Here is a 15,474-nt window from a genome sequence, read left to right on the forward strand (position 1 = left end):
GGCAGAGGATGGGGCAAAGCCTGGGCACAGCCTGGGCACAGCCTGGGGCAGAGCCTGGGCACAGCCTGGGCACAGCCTGGGCACAGCCTGGGGCACAGCCTGGGCACAGCCTGGGCACAGCCTGGGGCACAGCCTGGGCACAGCCTGGGCACAGCCTGGGGCAGAGCCTGGGACAGAGCCTGGGCACAGCCTGGGCACAGCCTGGGCAAAGCCTGGGACAGACCCTGGGCAAAGCCTGGCCTTGGGCTGGGGCGAGCCAGGGAGCCCTGGGGGTGCTGGGGGAGAGGGGGGAGAGACCTGGCAGGGTGGCAGTGGCACAAGGGTGGCAGTGACAGTGGCACAGGGGTGACAGTGACACAGGGGTGGCAGTGACAGTGGCACAGGGGTGACAGTGACAGTGGCACAGGGGTGACAGTGGCACAGGGGTGACAGTGACAGTGGCACAGGGGTGACAGTGACAGTGACAGTGGCACAGGGGTGACAGTGACAGTGGCACAGGGGTGACAGTGACAGTGACAGTGGCACAGGGGTGGCAGTGACAGTGGCACAGGGGTGGCAGTGGCACAGGGGTGGCAGTGACAGTGACACAGGGGTGACAGTGACAGTGACAGTGGCACAGGGGTGACAGTGGCACAGGGTTGACAGTGACAGTGGCACAGGGGTGACAGTGACACAGGGGTGACAGTGACACAGGGGTGACAGTGACACAGGGGTGACAGTGGCACATCTGGCTGGTCCCAGGAACAGTGGGAGCTGCTCTGCACTCGGGAGGGACCATGGATCCCCAGAAATGATCCCCACCACTCCTCAGCTGGGCTGTTCCCAGCCTGAGCAGGAATTCCAGTCCCTGCTCCCATCCTGGCCAGGAATTCCAGCCCTTCCCTCCATCCTGGCCAGGAATTCCAGCCTTTCCCTCCATCCTGGCCAGAAATTCCAGCCCTTCCCTTCATCCTGGGCAGGAATTCCGGCCCCTGTCCCCATCCTGGGCACGAAGTCCAGCCCCTGTCCCCATCCTGGCCAGGAATGTCCACACAGGAGGTGAAGATCAAACCCCCCTCAGCAGGGCCCGGGTTATTTCCCCTCCCTGTGCACCTGAGCACAACTCGCTGGCCAAATCTGGGAATTCTGTTTTTTCCTGAGGCCACTCACTAGCCAAGTCTGGGAATTCTGCTTTTCCTGAAGCCACTCACTGGCCAAGTTTTGGAATTTTGCTTTTCCTGAAGCCGGTGCTTCTGCTCTGTGTTTTTCCTGCTCAGCCCATAAATGTCTGACTTCTAAAATCACAGGAATCTTGGAATCCCAGACTGGTTTGGGTTAGAGGGACCTCAAACCCACCCAGTGCCACCCCTGCCACGCCAGGGACACTGCCACTGTCCCAGGGTGTCCCAGTGTCCAGCCTGGCCTTGGGCACTGCCAGGGATCCAGGGGCAGCCACAGCTGCTCTGGGCACTCTGTGCCAGGGCCTGCCCACCCTCACAGGGAACAATTCCCAGTTCCCAATCTCCCATCCAGCCCTGCCCTCTGGCACTGGGAGCCATTCCCTGGCTCCTGTCCCTTGTCCAAAATCCCTCTCCATGTTCCCTGGAGCCCCTTCAGCCCCTGCCAGGTCCCATTTCGTTTTTCCCCAATAAGTTTCTCTCCCTTAAGTTGCCTCCCTTCCCTGGCTGGCTCTCCACAGCCCAGCCCCGGGCGTGCCAGGGGCCAGCACAAATTCCCAAATTCCCAAATTCCCTGCCCCGGGCAGCTCTGAGCTCAGGCTGTCATTTTAAGCTGCAGGTTCCCCGGCCTGCTGCGCTGAAAATCCCATTTCTGGTCGGTTTTTTTGGACACCTTTTCTCAGGACGGGTGGCAGAGCTGCCCTGCCTGCAGCTGCAGGGCACGGGATGGGGACACACGGGGTCCGTCCTTCTGTCCCTCCCTCCCGCCCTGCTCGGGATCTCAGCCGCGCCCGTGCTGCCCCCAGGCTCTGCTTTCTTCCTGATGTCGGTGTTTATTTCCAGCTCTCTCGTTTTCAGCGGGGTTAGCCCTGCCAGACATGATTTTTCCCCGCCAGGTTTTAGCTTCTCTCATCACTTGGAGCTCTTCAAGACTGTTCATGTATAATTTACATCAGCTGTTAAGCTTTTATGTTTTTTTTTTCCCCCCATTTTCCTATGCAGTATTTTTTACATTTTTAATGCTGCCTTCATTTCACCATTTAGGGCTGGGTTCAGCTCACCCAGCTCTGCTTGCCTGAGAGTTTGGGGCCTCAAATCCCTCTCCGAAGGAAAGGAGAGCGAGGAAAGATCCTGGAGGTGTCAGCAGCTTCTCCTGAGGGAAGGGATCTCTGGGCCAGGGACAGGACCCAGGGAAGGGCTGGAGCTGGCCCAGGGGATTTGGGATGGATCTCAGGAAAGGTTCCTCCCCAGAGGCTGCTGGCACTGCCCAGGCTCCCCAGGGAATGGGCACGGCCCCCAGGCTGCCAGAGCCTTTGGGCAGCGCTGCCAGGGGTGCCCAGGGTGGGATTTGGGGGGGTCTGGGCAGGGACAGGGGCTGGGATGGTCCCTGTGGGTCCCCCCAGGCCAGGACATTCCATGGTTCTGTCTGTGCCAGGCCATCCATGGCTGTCCCCTGGGGTCCATCCACTGTCCCCACGCTGTGCTGGTGGCACTGGGAGCAGGGAAAGGCCCTGGACAAGGTCCCTTCCAGGCCAAACCAGTTCTGGTTCTGTGGCTTCTGACCCTCCCCACTGTGTGATTTCTGACCCTCCCCACTGTGTGATTTCTGACCCTTCCCATTCTGTGATTTCTGACCCTTCCCACTGTGTGATTTCTGACCCTCCCCATTCTGTGATTTCTGACCCTTCCCATTCTGGGATTTCTGACCCTTCCCATTCTGGGATTTCTGACCCTTCCCATTGTGTGATTTCTGACCCTTTCCATTCTGTGATTTCTGACCCTTCCCATTCTGGGATTTCTGACCCTTCCCATTGTGTGATTTCTGACCCTTTCCATTCTGGGATTTCTGACCCTTCCCATTGTGTGATTTCCGATCCTTCTGTGATTTCTGACCCTCCCCATTCTGCGATTTCTGCCCACTCAGTGGTTTCTGACCCTTTCCATTCTGTGATTTCTGCCCATTCTGTGATTTCTGACCCTCCCCATACTGTGATTTCTGACCACTCTGTGATTTCTGAGCATTCTGTGATTTCTGAGCATTCTGTGATTTCTGACCCTTCCCATTCTGTGATTTCTGAGCATTCTGTGATTTCTGATCCTTCTGTGATTTCTGACCACTTTGTGATTTCTGACCATCCCCACTCTGATTTCTGACCATTCTGTGATTTCTGACCTTTCTGGCTCTCTGATTTCTCCCCATTCTGTGATTTCTGCCCATTCTGTGATTTCTGACCCTCCCCATTCTGTGATTTCTGACCACTCTGTGATTTCTGACCCTCCCCACTGTGTGATTTCTGCCCACTCAGTGGTTTCTGACCCTTCCCATTATGTGGTTTTTGACCATTCTGTGATTTCTGACCATCCCCACTCTGATTTCTGACCATTGTGTGATTTCTGACCTTTCTGGCTCTCTGATTTCTCCCCACTCTGATTTCTGACCACTCTGTCATTTCTGACCTTTCTGTGATTTCTGACCATTCCCACTTTGTGATTTCTGACCTTTCTGGCTCTCTGCTTTCTCCCCACACTGTGATTTCTGACCACTCTGTCATTTCTGACCTTTCTGGCTCTCTGATTTCTCCCCACTCTGTGATTTCTGCCCACTCTGTCATTTCTGACAACTCTGTGATTTCTGACCACTCTGTGATTTCTGACCACTCTGTCATTTCTGACAACTCTGTGATTTCTGACCACTCTGTGATTTCTGACCTTTCTGGCTCTCTGATTTCTCCCCACTCTGTGATTTCTGCCCACTCTGTCATTTCTGACAACTCTGTCATTTCTGACAACTCTGTGATTTCTGACCACTCTGTGATTTCTGACCTTTCTGGCTCTCTGATTTCTCCCCACTCTGTGATTTCTGCCCGCTCTGGTTGTTTGTGCAGAGCTGATTTTGACCCCCCTGGGGTCCTGCCCTGGTGTCCCCGGTCCCTCTCAGGGACCTCCCCAGGCTGCAGCAATTGGGACTCAGGGTTGGGGTTTCTGAGGGCTCCCCACAAACCATCCCAGGGAGCGTTAACCCTTCTGCCTGCTCTCCAGTGCTGGGCATCTCTGGGGTCACAGGCTGGACTGGGAGGGGAGGAAGGGTGGCTTGGGGCTGTCCCACCCCAGGAGGTGTCCATGGCCAGCTTTCACAGGCCTGGAGCCCCCTGGGATGGTGGCAGGTGTCCCAAGGTGGGATTTCAGGTCCCTCCCCACCCAAACCGTGCTGGGGCTGTGTCCCCATCCAGCCCTGGCGTGGCTTTCCCTCAGTGCCTCCTTCCTGCAGCCCCCCTGGTGCCAGGGCTGGCCTGGCTCTGGTGAGGATCCCCGGGGACCCCCGTGTGCTCCTCGCGGGGCTCTCACTGTCAGCTCCAGGGAAATGCAGCAGCCAGATCCCATCTCGCTCCTGCATTTCCTCCACGGCCATTTCCTGGCGGCTGCTGCGCTGATTTCTCCTGCCCTGCTCAGCCCCAGCCAGCCCAGCCCTCCTCAGAGGGCTTCCCACATCTGTGCTCAATGCCAGGGCCTCGTTTGTCAAAGTTACACCCTTTTTTTTTTTTTTTTTTTATTTTTTTTTTTTTTGTGGGGTGGAGGTGATTGAAGATCTTTCCCCTGCCCTGGGTCCCCATCTGGTCCCGCGAGTCGCGGGTGGAGGCACGAGGGGAAATTTGGGATGTGGGGAGGGCGCTGAGCAGAGCCAGGCCCCCACAGCTGCCAGACAACACCAAAGACACACCTGAAGGAACGCCAGCTCTTGGCAGAAAACCCCAAAAATGCCAGCTGAAAGCCACGGAATTCTCCCCCAGCCCTTGCCGGGCTGCTCTGCAGGGCTGGGTGGGAAAACGGCTCGCAGTGGTCAGCGAGGAGAAGCTGATTTAAATTAAGGGAAAGGTTCTGGTTAATCCTGCTCAGATGGGAGATCAGCAGGGGAACGTTGACAAATGGGTTCATGGATTTCCAGGCCAGAAGGAGCTTTTATCCCAGGATTTTCATCCCATGACCTGAATTTCTGGGGGGGCTGTGCCGGGCCGCGCTGCTGCTGCAGGGCCAGGGTGGAGGGAGTCACCTGAGAGGGCTGGAATTGCTGCTTCGGGATAGACGAGGGCCACCAGCACCTCCTGCAGCCCCTGTGTCACACACAGGGTCTGACCCGTGCTGGTTCTTGTCTGGGAGAGGACAGAGTCCATGGAAACGCCTGAATTTCCAAGGGAGCTCTGCCTGGCTGACATTTTGCTCATTCCCAGCCATTCTCCTGGAGCTGAAGGCAGGACGTGCCTCCGCCAGCCCAGGCCCAGTCACAGGGGACATTTCCCTGCTTCGAAAGGGGAGGAATCCCCCTGAATCTCACCTTTTCTTTTGCACTGAGAGGTGCTGCAGGGCAGGAGCTGCTCTCCCTGCACCTCTTGCCTTGCTCAGCATCCCTGGTGTGTGCCCTCCCCGCCCTGGTTCCGCTGCCCGGGCAGAGGCCCCGCAGTGCCAGGGGGAATGTTCTGCTGCTGGGGCTCCGTGCTGGCACATTTGTGTCTTTGGGCACTCCCAGAGGCAGCTCCAGACTTCAGGGGATGGGTCTGGGCTCTGTGGCCTCTGAGGTCTGGAGCAGGAGGGCATCGTGGCACGGTTTGGGTGGGGAGGGACCACAAAGCCCACGCAGCTCCCCCCTGCCACGGGCAGGGCACCTTCCCCTGTGCCAGGCTGAGGCCATCAAGTCCTGCCCAAAGGAGCAGACACCCCTGGCTGTCCCCTCCTGTGCCCAGGGATCCCTGCTGGGATCCCCATCCCAGCTGCTGCCCTGTGGCCACCACCAGAGGCCATCTGAGTGGGACAAGTGTCACCTGTGCTCGCCCACAGCCCTCGTGCCCTGAAGTTCTGTCCTTGGGCTGGGTGTTTTGGGTGAAAATCATCGTTTTCACGTGGTGACTGACCTTTCCTCTCTCTCTCTTTTCACCTTTTGCCCACGTCTCTAGGAAGAAGAGCAAAAGCAGGCAGTAAGTGACTTCACTTTGTAGGTGATCTGACCTTTTTTTTTTTTTTTCCCCTTCCTGCATGAAATCCGTTTTCTGTTAATTGCCTTGTATGCAAATAATCCCTGGGAATGGGGTTGGTGGGGGCCTTTTCTGCTGGGCAGCTGGAGCACAGCCTCCCTCAGCTTCCAGCAGAGCGTGGTTTGTGTGTGCGTCCCAGAGTTTTCCCTCCCTCCCTCCCTTTCCAGGGAAGTTTATTGCCCTGGGCTGGGCTGATGAGGCTTTTGTGGAATCCTGCACGTCCATGGGAACAGGGACTCTCAGCTGGCTCCGTACCTGATTTGTGGGAGATCCCTGGGAGGGTTCCACGTGCTGAGAAAGCTTTCTTGCCTCTTCAGGAATCCTTTCTTTTGCCTCCTTGCCACAGACAAGTCCGTGCACGAAAACTAATTAATGACTTAATATTCCGGGCATGGCTCCATCTCCTTCAGTGCTGGCAGAGGCTCCCTGAAGGACTCCCGGGGTGCTCGTTGCAGACAGGATGACAGAGGGAAGGAACGGGAGGGCAAGAACGCCTGGGCTTTGTTCCCCTTTGATTCCCATTTTCCCTGCTCGAGCCCGAGCCCTTCTGCGAATTTCCGTGAATTCCGTGTTAATTTCGGGATCCACTCCAGAGGGAGCCCTTCTGCTTTCCTCGGGAGCAGCCAGATGTTTGCTGCTTGCAGCATTTTCAGACGCGGTTTCCTTCACAGCCGAAAGCTTCGGTGAGGGTTAATCCGTGCTCTGCGCCCTCGGGGGCTCCGTGTGCTGTTTCTGCACGTTGGACACCGTGACTGGCAATTCTGGGGACTCGCTTTTTGCAGGGAAATGAGACATTTTGGGGCAGCACCTCCTGCTGGAAGCGCTTCGGCTTTACGTGGCCTTGGTGACTCCTGGCTGGGTCTGTGCTGCTGCTCTGTCCCCAGCCTGAGGTGCTGCCCAGTGGGCACCTTCCACTGGAGCCCGGCTCATCCAGGGAATCCTGGAATGGTTTGGGTGGGAAGGGGCCCTAAACCTCACCCAGCGCCACCCCTGCCATGGCAGGGACACCTCCCACTGTGCCAGGCTGCTCCAAGTCCTGTTCCACCTGGCCCTGGGCACTGCCAGGGATCCAGGGGCAGCCCCAGCTGCTCTGGGAATTCCATCCCAGCCCCTCTCCTGCCCAGCTCAGCTCCTGGGAATAATCTGCAGGGAAAGGCAGAGCTGTGTCCTGGCCCCGTTCTCCTGTGCTGTGCTTTCATCTGGACTGTGGGTGTGGGAAGAGGGTAAATACGAGATCAGGGAAGAAGCTGGCCAGTTTAATGTCCCTTTTCTCCCTGGAACACTGTGTCAGGATGAGGATAAAGAGCCAAAACTGAAATAATGTCAGCACAGTGACATTCCATCCGGGCCCATCCCTTTGGAGTCGGGAATGGGGGAGCCAAAGTTGATTTGCAGCTCAAGAAAAGGCAGATTCTGAACAACCAAAGGACTCGTTGCTGGTCTGAAGGAGTTGAAATTTTACATCCTTCCTTTGCATGGCCCGGAGTGGCTTGAGCTGCTCCCACCTGGCTGGGAAGGTGCAGCCTGGAAAGGCTGGGAATGCCAGGACAGGCTGAGAAATCCCACCTGGCTGGGAAGGTGCAGCCTGGAAAGGCTGGGAGTGCCAGGACAGGCTGAGAAATCCCACCTGGCTGGGAAGGTGCAGCCTGGAAAGGCTGGGAATGCCAGGACAGGCTGAGAAATCCCACCTGGCTGAGCAGCACACACAGGTCCCAGCCTGGCTGGGCTGCAAAGGCAGCTCTGGGAGCAGCCAGGCCACCTGTGGTGTTCAGAACAGGCTGCTGGGGATTGTCCATCGCCCTGGGAACAGCAAACCCCAGCTGGCCTGGGTGGGAAGGACCTTCAGGCTCACCTGTTCCACCCCCAGCCCTGGGCAGGGACAGTGGGGTTGGAGTTCTGGTGCTGAGAATTTTATCCTTCCTGTGCTGGCAGACTCTGACCACAGGAGAGCTCTGCATTTGGCCTGAGGCCCTGGAGAAGGTTTCCAAAATGGATTGAGAGCGCTGGGATTACGGGTGTGGAGTTGGTTAGAAGTGTGTGATGTCACAGGGGGGAAATCTGTCTTGGTTTGAAAAGACAGGTAAGGAAGGCAGGAGCCTCCCCTGAAACGGAAAATGCAAACCCCCTCCCTCTGAATTGTTATAATTTTGAAATTAAGGGGCTCTCTGGCAGAGATATGGGAATGGGAATAAATTCTTTATTAGGGAAGAAATAAAAATAAAATAAAAACACAGTAATACAAAACCAAACCCTGCCAGAGTCAGAGCAGGCCCTGGCAGGCTGTGGGTCAGGCTGGTGGCAGCAGTGCCATTCCATGGGGGCTCAGCCCTCCTGCAGTGCCAGCTGTGCTTCTGCTGGAGCAGGATCCTGGACAAGGCTGGAGTTTTCCTCTGGAGCTCCAGGGCTGGTGTGGATGGGCCTGGGCTTCCTCTGGGAATGCAGTGGGGCAGAAAGCTGCTCCTCTGGGAATGCAGTGGGGCAGAAAGCTGCTCCTCTGGGAATGCAGTGGGGCAGAAAGCTGCTCCTCTGGGAATGCAGTGGGGCACAAAGCTGCTCCTCTGGGAATGCAGTGGGGCAGAAAGCTGCTCCTCTGGGAATGCAGTGGGGAAGGAAGCTGCTCCTCTGGGAATGCAGTGGGCAAAGGCTGCTGTGGTGTTCCCAAAACCTCAGATTGTATCCAGGTAGGAATGCTTGGCTCCTCCTCTGGAGCATCTCCCAGTGGGATGATGGAATTTTCTCAGCCATGCAGGGACACCCACTGGCCCATGAACAGCAGATAATTAATAATTAATGGCCCATGAACAGCAGATAATTAATAATCAGTGGCCCATGAACAGAAGAGATCTCCTGGAGGGAGGATGGGTTGTGGAAGAGATAAAGAAAATGAACAGAAGATACCTGCCCCACCTCTGACAGATGGAAATAGAACACACACCCAATTCCCACCTGAGACAAAAACTCACAGTTTGGGGTTTTAGAACATAGTCATGTACACGGAGCAAGATGGAGGTTTTAGAGCAGAGGCTGATCCTTCTTCTTCACCTTCTTCTCCGTGGGTTTGGGTGGCATTTTGTTACTGGACAGAGAAGATCACAACGTCCCCCTGTCCCGGGCTGTTCCAGCCCCTCCAGCCTGGCTGTGTGAGAGGGAGGATGAGGAGCAGCTCCCTGCAGGAGAAGGCTCCGGTGTCCCAGGGCATCCCCAGCCCTCAGCCAGGGCAGAATTTCTGCTGGGGCTGAAGGTGAACAAAGATCTGGGTTGAATAAAGGACTGAGGTGAATAAAGGGCTGAGGTGAATGAAGGAATGAAGGTGAATAAAGGGCTGAAGGTAAATGAAGAGCTGGAGGTGAATAAAGGAATGAAGGGGAATAAGGAGCTGAGGTGAATAAAGGACTGAGGTGAATAAAGGACTGAGGTGAATAAAGGGCTGAAGGTGAATAAAGGGCTGAAGGTGAATTAAGAGCTGAAGGTGAATAAAAAGGGCTGAAGGTGACTAAAGAGCTGAAGGTGAATAAAGAGATGAAGGTGAATAAAAATGACTGAAGGTGAGTAAAGGGCTGAAGGTGAATAAAAACGGCTGAAGGTGAATAAAAAGGGCTGAAAGTGAATTAAGGACTGAAGTGAATTAAGGGCTGAAGGTGAATAAAGGGCTGAAGGTGAATAAAGGGCTGAACTGAATTAAGTACTGAGGTGAATAAAGGGCTGAAGGTGAATAAAAAGGGCTGAAGTTGAGTAAGGAGCTGAGGTGAATTAAGGACTGAAGGTGAATTAAGGACTGAAGGTGAATAAAAAGGGCTGAAGATGAATAAAGGGCTGAAGGTGAATAAGGAGCTGAGGTGAATAAAGAGCTGAAGGTGAATTAAGTACTGAAGTGAATTAAGGGCTGAAGGTGAATTAAGGGCTGAAGGTGAATAAAGGACTGAAGGTGAATTATGGGCTGAAGTGAATTAAGGACTGAGGTGAATAAAGGGCTGAAGGTGAATAAAGGGCTGAAGGTGAGTAAGGAGCTGAGGTGAATAAAGGGCTGAAGTGAATAAAAAGGGCTGAAGGTGAATTAAGGGCTGAAGGTGAATAAAGGGCTGAAGGTGAATTAAGGGCTGAAGGTGAATTAAGGGCTGAAGGTGAATAAAGGGCTGAAGGTGAATAAAAAGGGCTGAAGGTGAATAAAGGGCTGAAGTGAATTAAGGGCTGAAGTGAATTAAGGGCTGAAGTGAATTAAGGGCTGAAGGTGAATAAAGGACTGAAGTGAATTAAGGACTGAAGTGAATTAAGGGCTGAAGGTGAATAAAGGACTGAAGTGAATTAAGGGCTGAAGGTGAATAAAGCAGAGCGCTCAGGGTCAGGCCCAGCAGCACATCACCAGCAGCAGAGATCCCAAAATCCACACAAATCCTTTTGGGATTTTTTTCCCTCTGCTCTCCCCGCCCTGCCGGGGCTGCAGCCCCCGTTCTGCCTGGCTCAGAGGTTCAGGGCAGGCTGGAGGGAATTTACATCGGGGAGGGGCACGGCTTCTGCTCCCGGCGGCTGCAGGGAGGTGCAGTCATTGATGGGCTCTTGTTTTAAAGATGAGCTGTGTAGAGGTAAAAGTTTTTATTGGTTACTTTTTAAATTATTTTTCATTTTTGGGAATATAATTTTTTTGGGGGGGTATAGTATTTTTTTGTTGTTGTTTAAATTTTTATAGGATTATAGTTATTTTAATATGGAGGTTTTTCTTTTATATGAATTAGTTATTTTTTTTATGGTTTTTATGTGTTATAGGGAAATAGAGGTTTTTTTATAGATTTATAAGGGGATATTGGTTTTAAGATTTAGGTATTTATTTTTTTATTTGGGATTTAAATTATTTTTATTGATTTTGAGGATTTTATGTTGTTTTTTATATGTTTGTGTTTTGGTTTTTTTATTTGAGGGAGGATTGAAGCGCTGAAAGAGTTAATATTTTGTTTGAGGTTTATATTTTTATGGGTATTTTTATGTTTGTATTTTGGTTTTTTAATTTGAAGGAGGATTGAAGCACTGGAAGAGTTCATATTTTGTTTGGGGTTTGTGGTTGGTTATTGGGTGTTTGTGGTGGGAATTGTGCTTGGGGCTGTGTTGGGATCGGTTATAGGGTTGGGTTTGGGTTTTTTGTATTTAATTTTACCTGCAGGGTTGTTTTGTGTGGCTTGCAGGTTGGTTTTGGGTTTTTGTATTTAATTTTACCTGCAGGGTTGTTTTGTGTGGGTTGCAGGTTGGTTTTGGGGTTTTTGTGTTTATTTTTACCTGCAGGGTTGTTTTGTGTGGGTTGCAGGTTGGTTTTGGGGTTTTTGTGTTTAATTTTACCTGCAGGGTTGTTTTGTGTGGGTTGCAGGTTGGTTTGGGGTTTAGTTGGATGATTTTGGGCGCTGGCCGTGCTGGGGTGAGGGGATTTGGTGCCCCGTGCTCAGAGCTGATCTCCCAGCGAGGCTTGGGCAGGTTCTGTTCTGTCCTGGAGGAGCAGGGCCTGGAGTGATGTCACAGCCCTGGAGTGATGTCACAGCCTGGTGTGATGTCATAGCCCTGGTGTGATGTCATAGCCTGAGGAGCAGGGCCTGGAGTGATGTCACAGCCCTGGTGTGACGTCACAGCCCTGGTGTGATGTCCCAGCCCTGGTGTGATGTCATAGCCCTGGTGTGATGTCACAGCCTGGAGTGGCGTCACAGCCCTGGTGTGATGTCACAGCCCCGATGTGACGTCACAGGATTTGTGTTATGTCGCAGCCCCGGTGTGATGTCACAGCCTGGAGTGATGTCACAGCCCTGGTGTGATGTCATAGCCTGGTGTGACGTCACAGCCCCGGTGTGATGTCACAGCCCCAGTGTGATGTCACAGCCCCAGTGTGATGTCACAGCCCCAGTGTGATGTCCCAGCCCTGGTGTGATGTCACAGCCCCGGTGTGACGTCCCAGCCCCGGTGTGACGTCACAGGATTTGTGTGATGTCGCAACCCTGCAGGAGCAGAGCCCGTTCTGGAGGTGCCGTTCCGGTGCCACGTGCTGTTCCTGGCCCACCTCGCTGTTCCCAGCCCTGCTGGCCCTGCTGTGGCCCAGGCAGTAAAATGCAGCAGTGCCATCAAATGCAGCAGTGCCATCAAATGCAGCAGTGCCATCAAATGCAGCAATGTGGTAAAATGCAGCAATGCTGTAAAATGCAGCAATGTGGTAAAATGCAGCAATGCCATAAAATGCAGCAATGCGGTAACATGCAGCAATGCTGTAAAATTATGTTAAATGCAGCAATGTGGTAAAACGCAGCAATGTTGTAAATGCAGCAGTGCCGTAAAATGCAGCGATGTGGTAAAGTGCAGCAATGCTGTCGAATGCAGCAATTCGGTAAAATGATGTAAAATGCCATTAAAGTGCAGCAATGCAGAAATGCGGGAAAATGCGGGGGAATGTGGTAAAATGCAGCAATGCAGTTACAGGCAGTAATGTGGCAAAATGCAGCAAAATGTGGTAAGATGCAGTAAAATGCGGCAATGTGGTAACATGCAGAAGTGCAGTAAAAGGCAGTCATGTGGTAAAATGCTGTGCAATGCAGCAATGCAGCAGCATGCAGCAATGCCACAGAAGGCAGTGGTGCAGTAAAATGTGGTCAGATGCAGTGCAATGCAGCAAGTTGTGGCAATGTGATAACATGCAGCAATGCAGTAAAGGGCAGTGATGCGGTGAAATGCAGTGAAATGCAGTGCAGCAATGCCGTGCAATGCAGCAATGCAGCAAAACGCCGGTTTCCCCCGGCCCCTCTCCTGTCCCAGCTGTGAGGGGCTCGGCAGGGCTGGGAAACGTTAACCCTTTTTGTCCTGCAGCGCGAGCAGCAGCCCCGGAGCTGTCGGGGCCCAGAGCAGCGTCGCAGGACTGCCGAGGCTGCGCATCACTGCATCACTGCCACGCTGCTCCCCGAACCCTCCCAGAGCTGCAGCAGCCCCGGTGCCAAACAGGCTGTTCAGAGGGGCTGAAAGCTGGCACGGAACCCTCGGGAAGGCACGGGCGGAGCGGAGCACAGGGCTCGCAGCTGCAGGCTGGCGTTGGCCAGCAGAAGCGGGCGTGTGACCACCCAGGCAGCCCCGGGGGGCCCTGGGGAGCTTTCTCCTCACCCCCGTGGGGAGGGAGGCAGCAGCTCCCGTTCTCCCCCCACGGGTCAGATTGTTCTGTGTGAGTCAGGGACGGGTCGGGTTTTATTCGGTGTGATTCGGGGGTTGTTCCGGGGGTTCAGTGTGAATCAGGGGTTGTTCCGGGGGTTCAGTGTGATTCAGGGATTGTTCCGGGGGTTCAGTGTGAATCAGGGGTTGTTCCGGGGGTTCAGTGTGATTCAGGGGTTGTTCAGGGTGTTCAGTGTGATTCAGGGGCTGTTCAGGGGATTCAGTGTGATTCAGGGGTTGTTCAGGGGGTTCAGTGTGATTCAGGGGTTGTTCAGGGGGTTCAGTGTGATTCAGGGGTTGTTCAGGGGGTTCAGTGTGATTCAGGGGTTGTTCAGGGGTTCAGTGTGAATCAGGGGTTGTGCAGGGTGTTCAGTGTGATTCGGGGGGGGTTAAGGGGGTTCAGTGTGATTCAGGGATTGTTCCGGGGGTTCAGTGTGATTCAGGGGTTGTTCAGGGTGTTCAGTGTGATTCAGGGGTTGTTCAGGGGGTTCAGTGTGATTCAGGGATTGTTCCGGGGGTTCAGTGTGATTCAGAGATTGTGCAGGGTGTTCAGTGTGATTCAGGGGTTGTTCAGGGTGTTCAGTGTGATTCAGGGATTGTTCCGGGGGTTCAGCGTGATTGAGGGATTGTTCAGGGGGTTCAGTGTGAGTCAGGAATTATTCAGGGGGTTCAGATTCAGGGATGGTTCAGATTGTTCAGTGTTTCAGGGATTGTTCAGATTGTTCAGTGTAATTCAGGGGTTGTTCAGGGTGTTCAGTGTTTCAGGGGTTGTTCAGGCTGTGTTCAGTTTCAGGGATTGTTCAGATTGTTCAGTCTGTGTCAGGATTGTTCAGGCTGCGTTCAGTTTCAGGGATGGTTCAGATTGTTCAGTGTGATTCAGGGATTGTGCAGGGTGTTCAGTGTGATTCAGGGGTTGTTCAGGGTGTTCAGTGTGATTCAGGGGTTGTTCAAGTTGTGTTCAGAGTTTCAGGGGTTGTTCAGGGTGTGTTCAGTGTTTCAGGGGTTGGTTCACATTTTGTTCAGTTTCAGGGATTGTGCAGGGTGTTCAGTGTGATTCAAGGATTGTTCAGGGTGTTCAGTTTCAGGGATTGTGCAGGGTGTTCAGTGTGATTCAGGGATTGTGCAGGGTGTACACTGTGAGTCAGGGATGGTTCAGGTTGTGTTCAGTGTGATTCAGGGTTTGGTTCAGATTTTGTTCTGTGTTTCAGGGATTGTTCACATTTTGTTCAGAGTTTCAGGGGTTTTTCTCATTTTGTTCAGAGTTTCAGGGTTTTTTTTTTTCACATTTTGTTCAGAGTTTCAGGGTGTTTTTTTCACATTTTGTTCAGTTTCAGGGTGTTTCAGGTGTTTTTTCACATTTTGTTCAGAGTTTCAGGGTGTTTCAGGTGTTTTTTCACATTTTGTTCAGAGTTTCAGGGGTTTTTTTTCACATTTTGTTCAGAGTTTCAGGGTGTTTCAGGGTTTTTTTCACATTTTGTTCAGTGTTTCAGGGGTTTTTTTCACATTTTGTTCAGTGTTTCAGGGTGTTTCAGGGGTTTTTTTCACATTTTGTTCAGTGTTTCAGGGTTTTTTTTCACATTTTGTTCAGTTTCAGGGTGTTTCAGGGTGTTTCAGGGTGTTTTTTTCACATTTTGTTCAGTGTTTCAGGGTGTTTCAGGGTGTTCGGGGGAGGCCCTGCAGCAGTGCCCGGGCACAGCCCCTTCAGTGAGCTGAACCACTCAGCCCTGGCTCAGCACAGCCCAAACCTCCGAGCAGCCCTGTCCTTCCCGAGGGCTGCAGAGCCCTGGCAGAGAATTCCCAACCTTCCAGAGCCCTGGCAGAGAATTCCCAACTTTCCAGAGCCCTGGCAGAGAATTCCCAACTTTCCAGAGCCCTGGGAGAGGAGAATTCCCAACTTTCCAGAGCCCTGGGAGAGGAGAATTCAGAATTCCCAACCTTCCAGAGTCCTGGGAGAGGAGAATTCCAACTTTCCAGAGCCCTGGCAGAGAATTCCCAACCTTCCAGAGCCCTGGGAGAGGAGAATTCCAACTTTCCAGAGCCCTGGCAGAGAGGGAATTCCCAACCTTGCAGAGCTCTGTGACAGGGACATTCCCTGGGGTTCTGGAGTTCTGGAATTCTGGGGTTCTGGGATT

General features: G+C 53.2%; 1 protein-coding gene across 8 annotated transcripts in view; it reads left to right on the forward strand.

Annotated features, from left to right (window-relative positions):
• Nucleotides 1-15,474, forward strand: part of DTNB (dystrobrevin beta) — a 177,978-nt gene that overhangs the window by 104,420 nt on the left and 58,084 nt on the right. For all 8 annotated transcript variants that reach the window (XM_053937410.1, XM_053937413.1, XM_053937415.1 and 5 more), the window contains one exon: nt 6,104-6,124. In XM_053937410.1, coding sequence (XP_053793385.1) covers nt 6,104-6,124 — 21 coding nt within the window. The remainder of the gene's footprint in view (nt 1-6,103; nt 6,125-15,474) is intronic.

Source organism: Vidua chalybeata, chromosome 3 (assembly GCF_026979565.1).
Source record: "Vidua chalybeata isolate OUT-0048 chromosome 3, bVidCha1 merged haplotype, whole genome shotgun sequence".
Taxonomy (NCBI): Eukaryota; Metazoa; Chordata; class Aves; order Passeriformes; family Viduidae; genus Vidua; species Vidua chalybeata.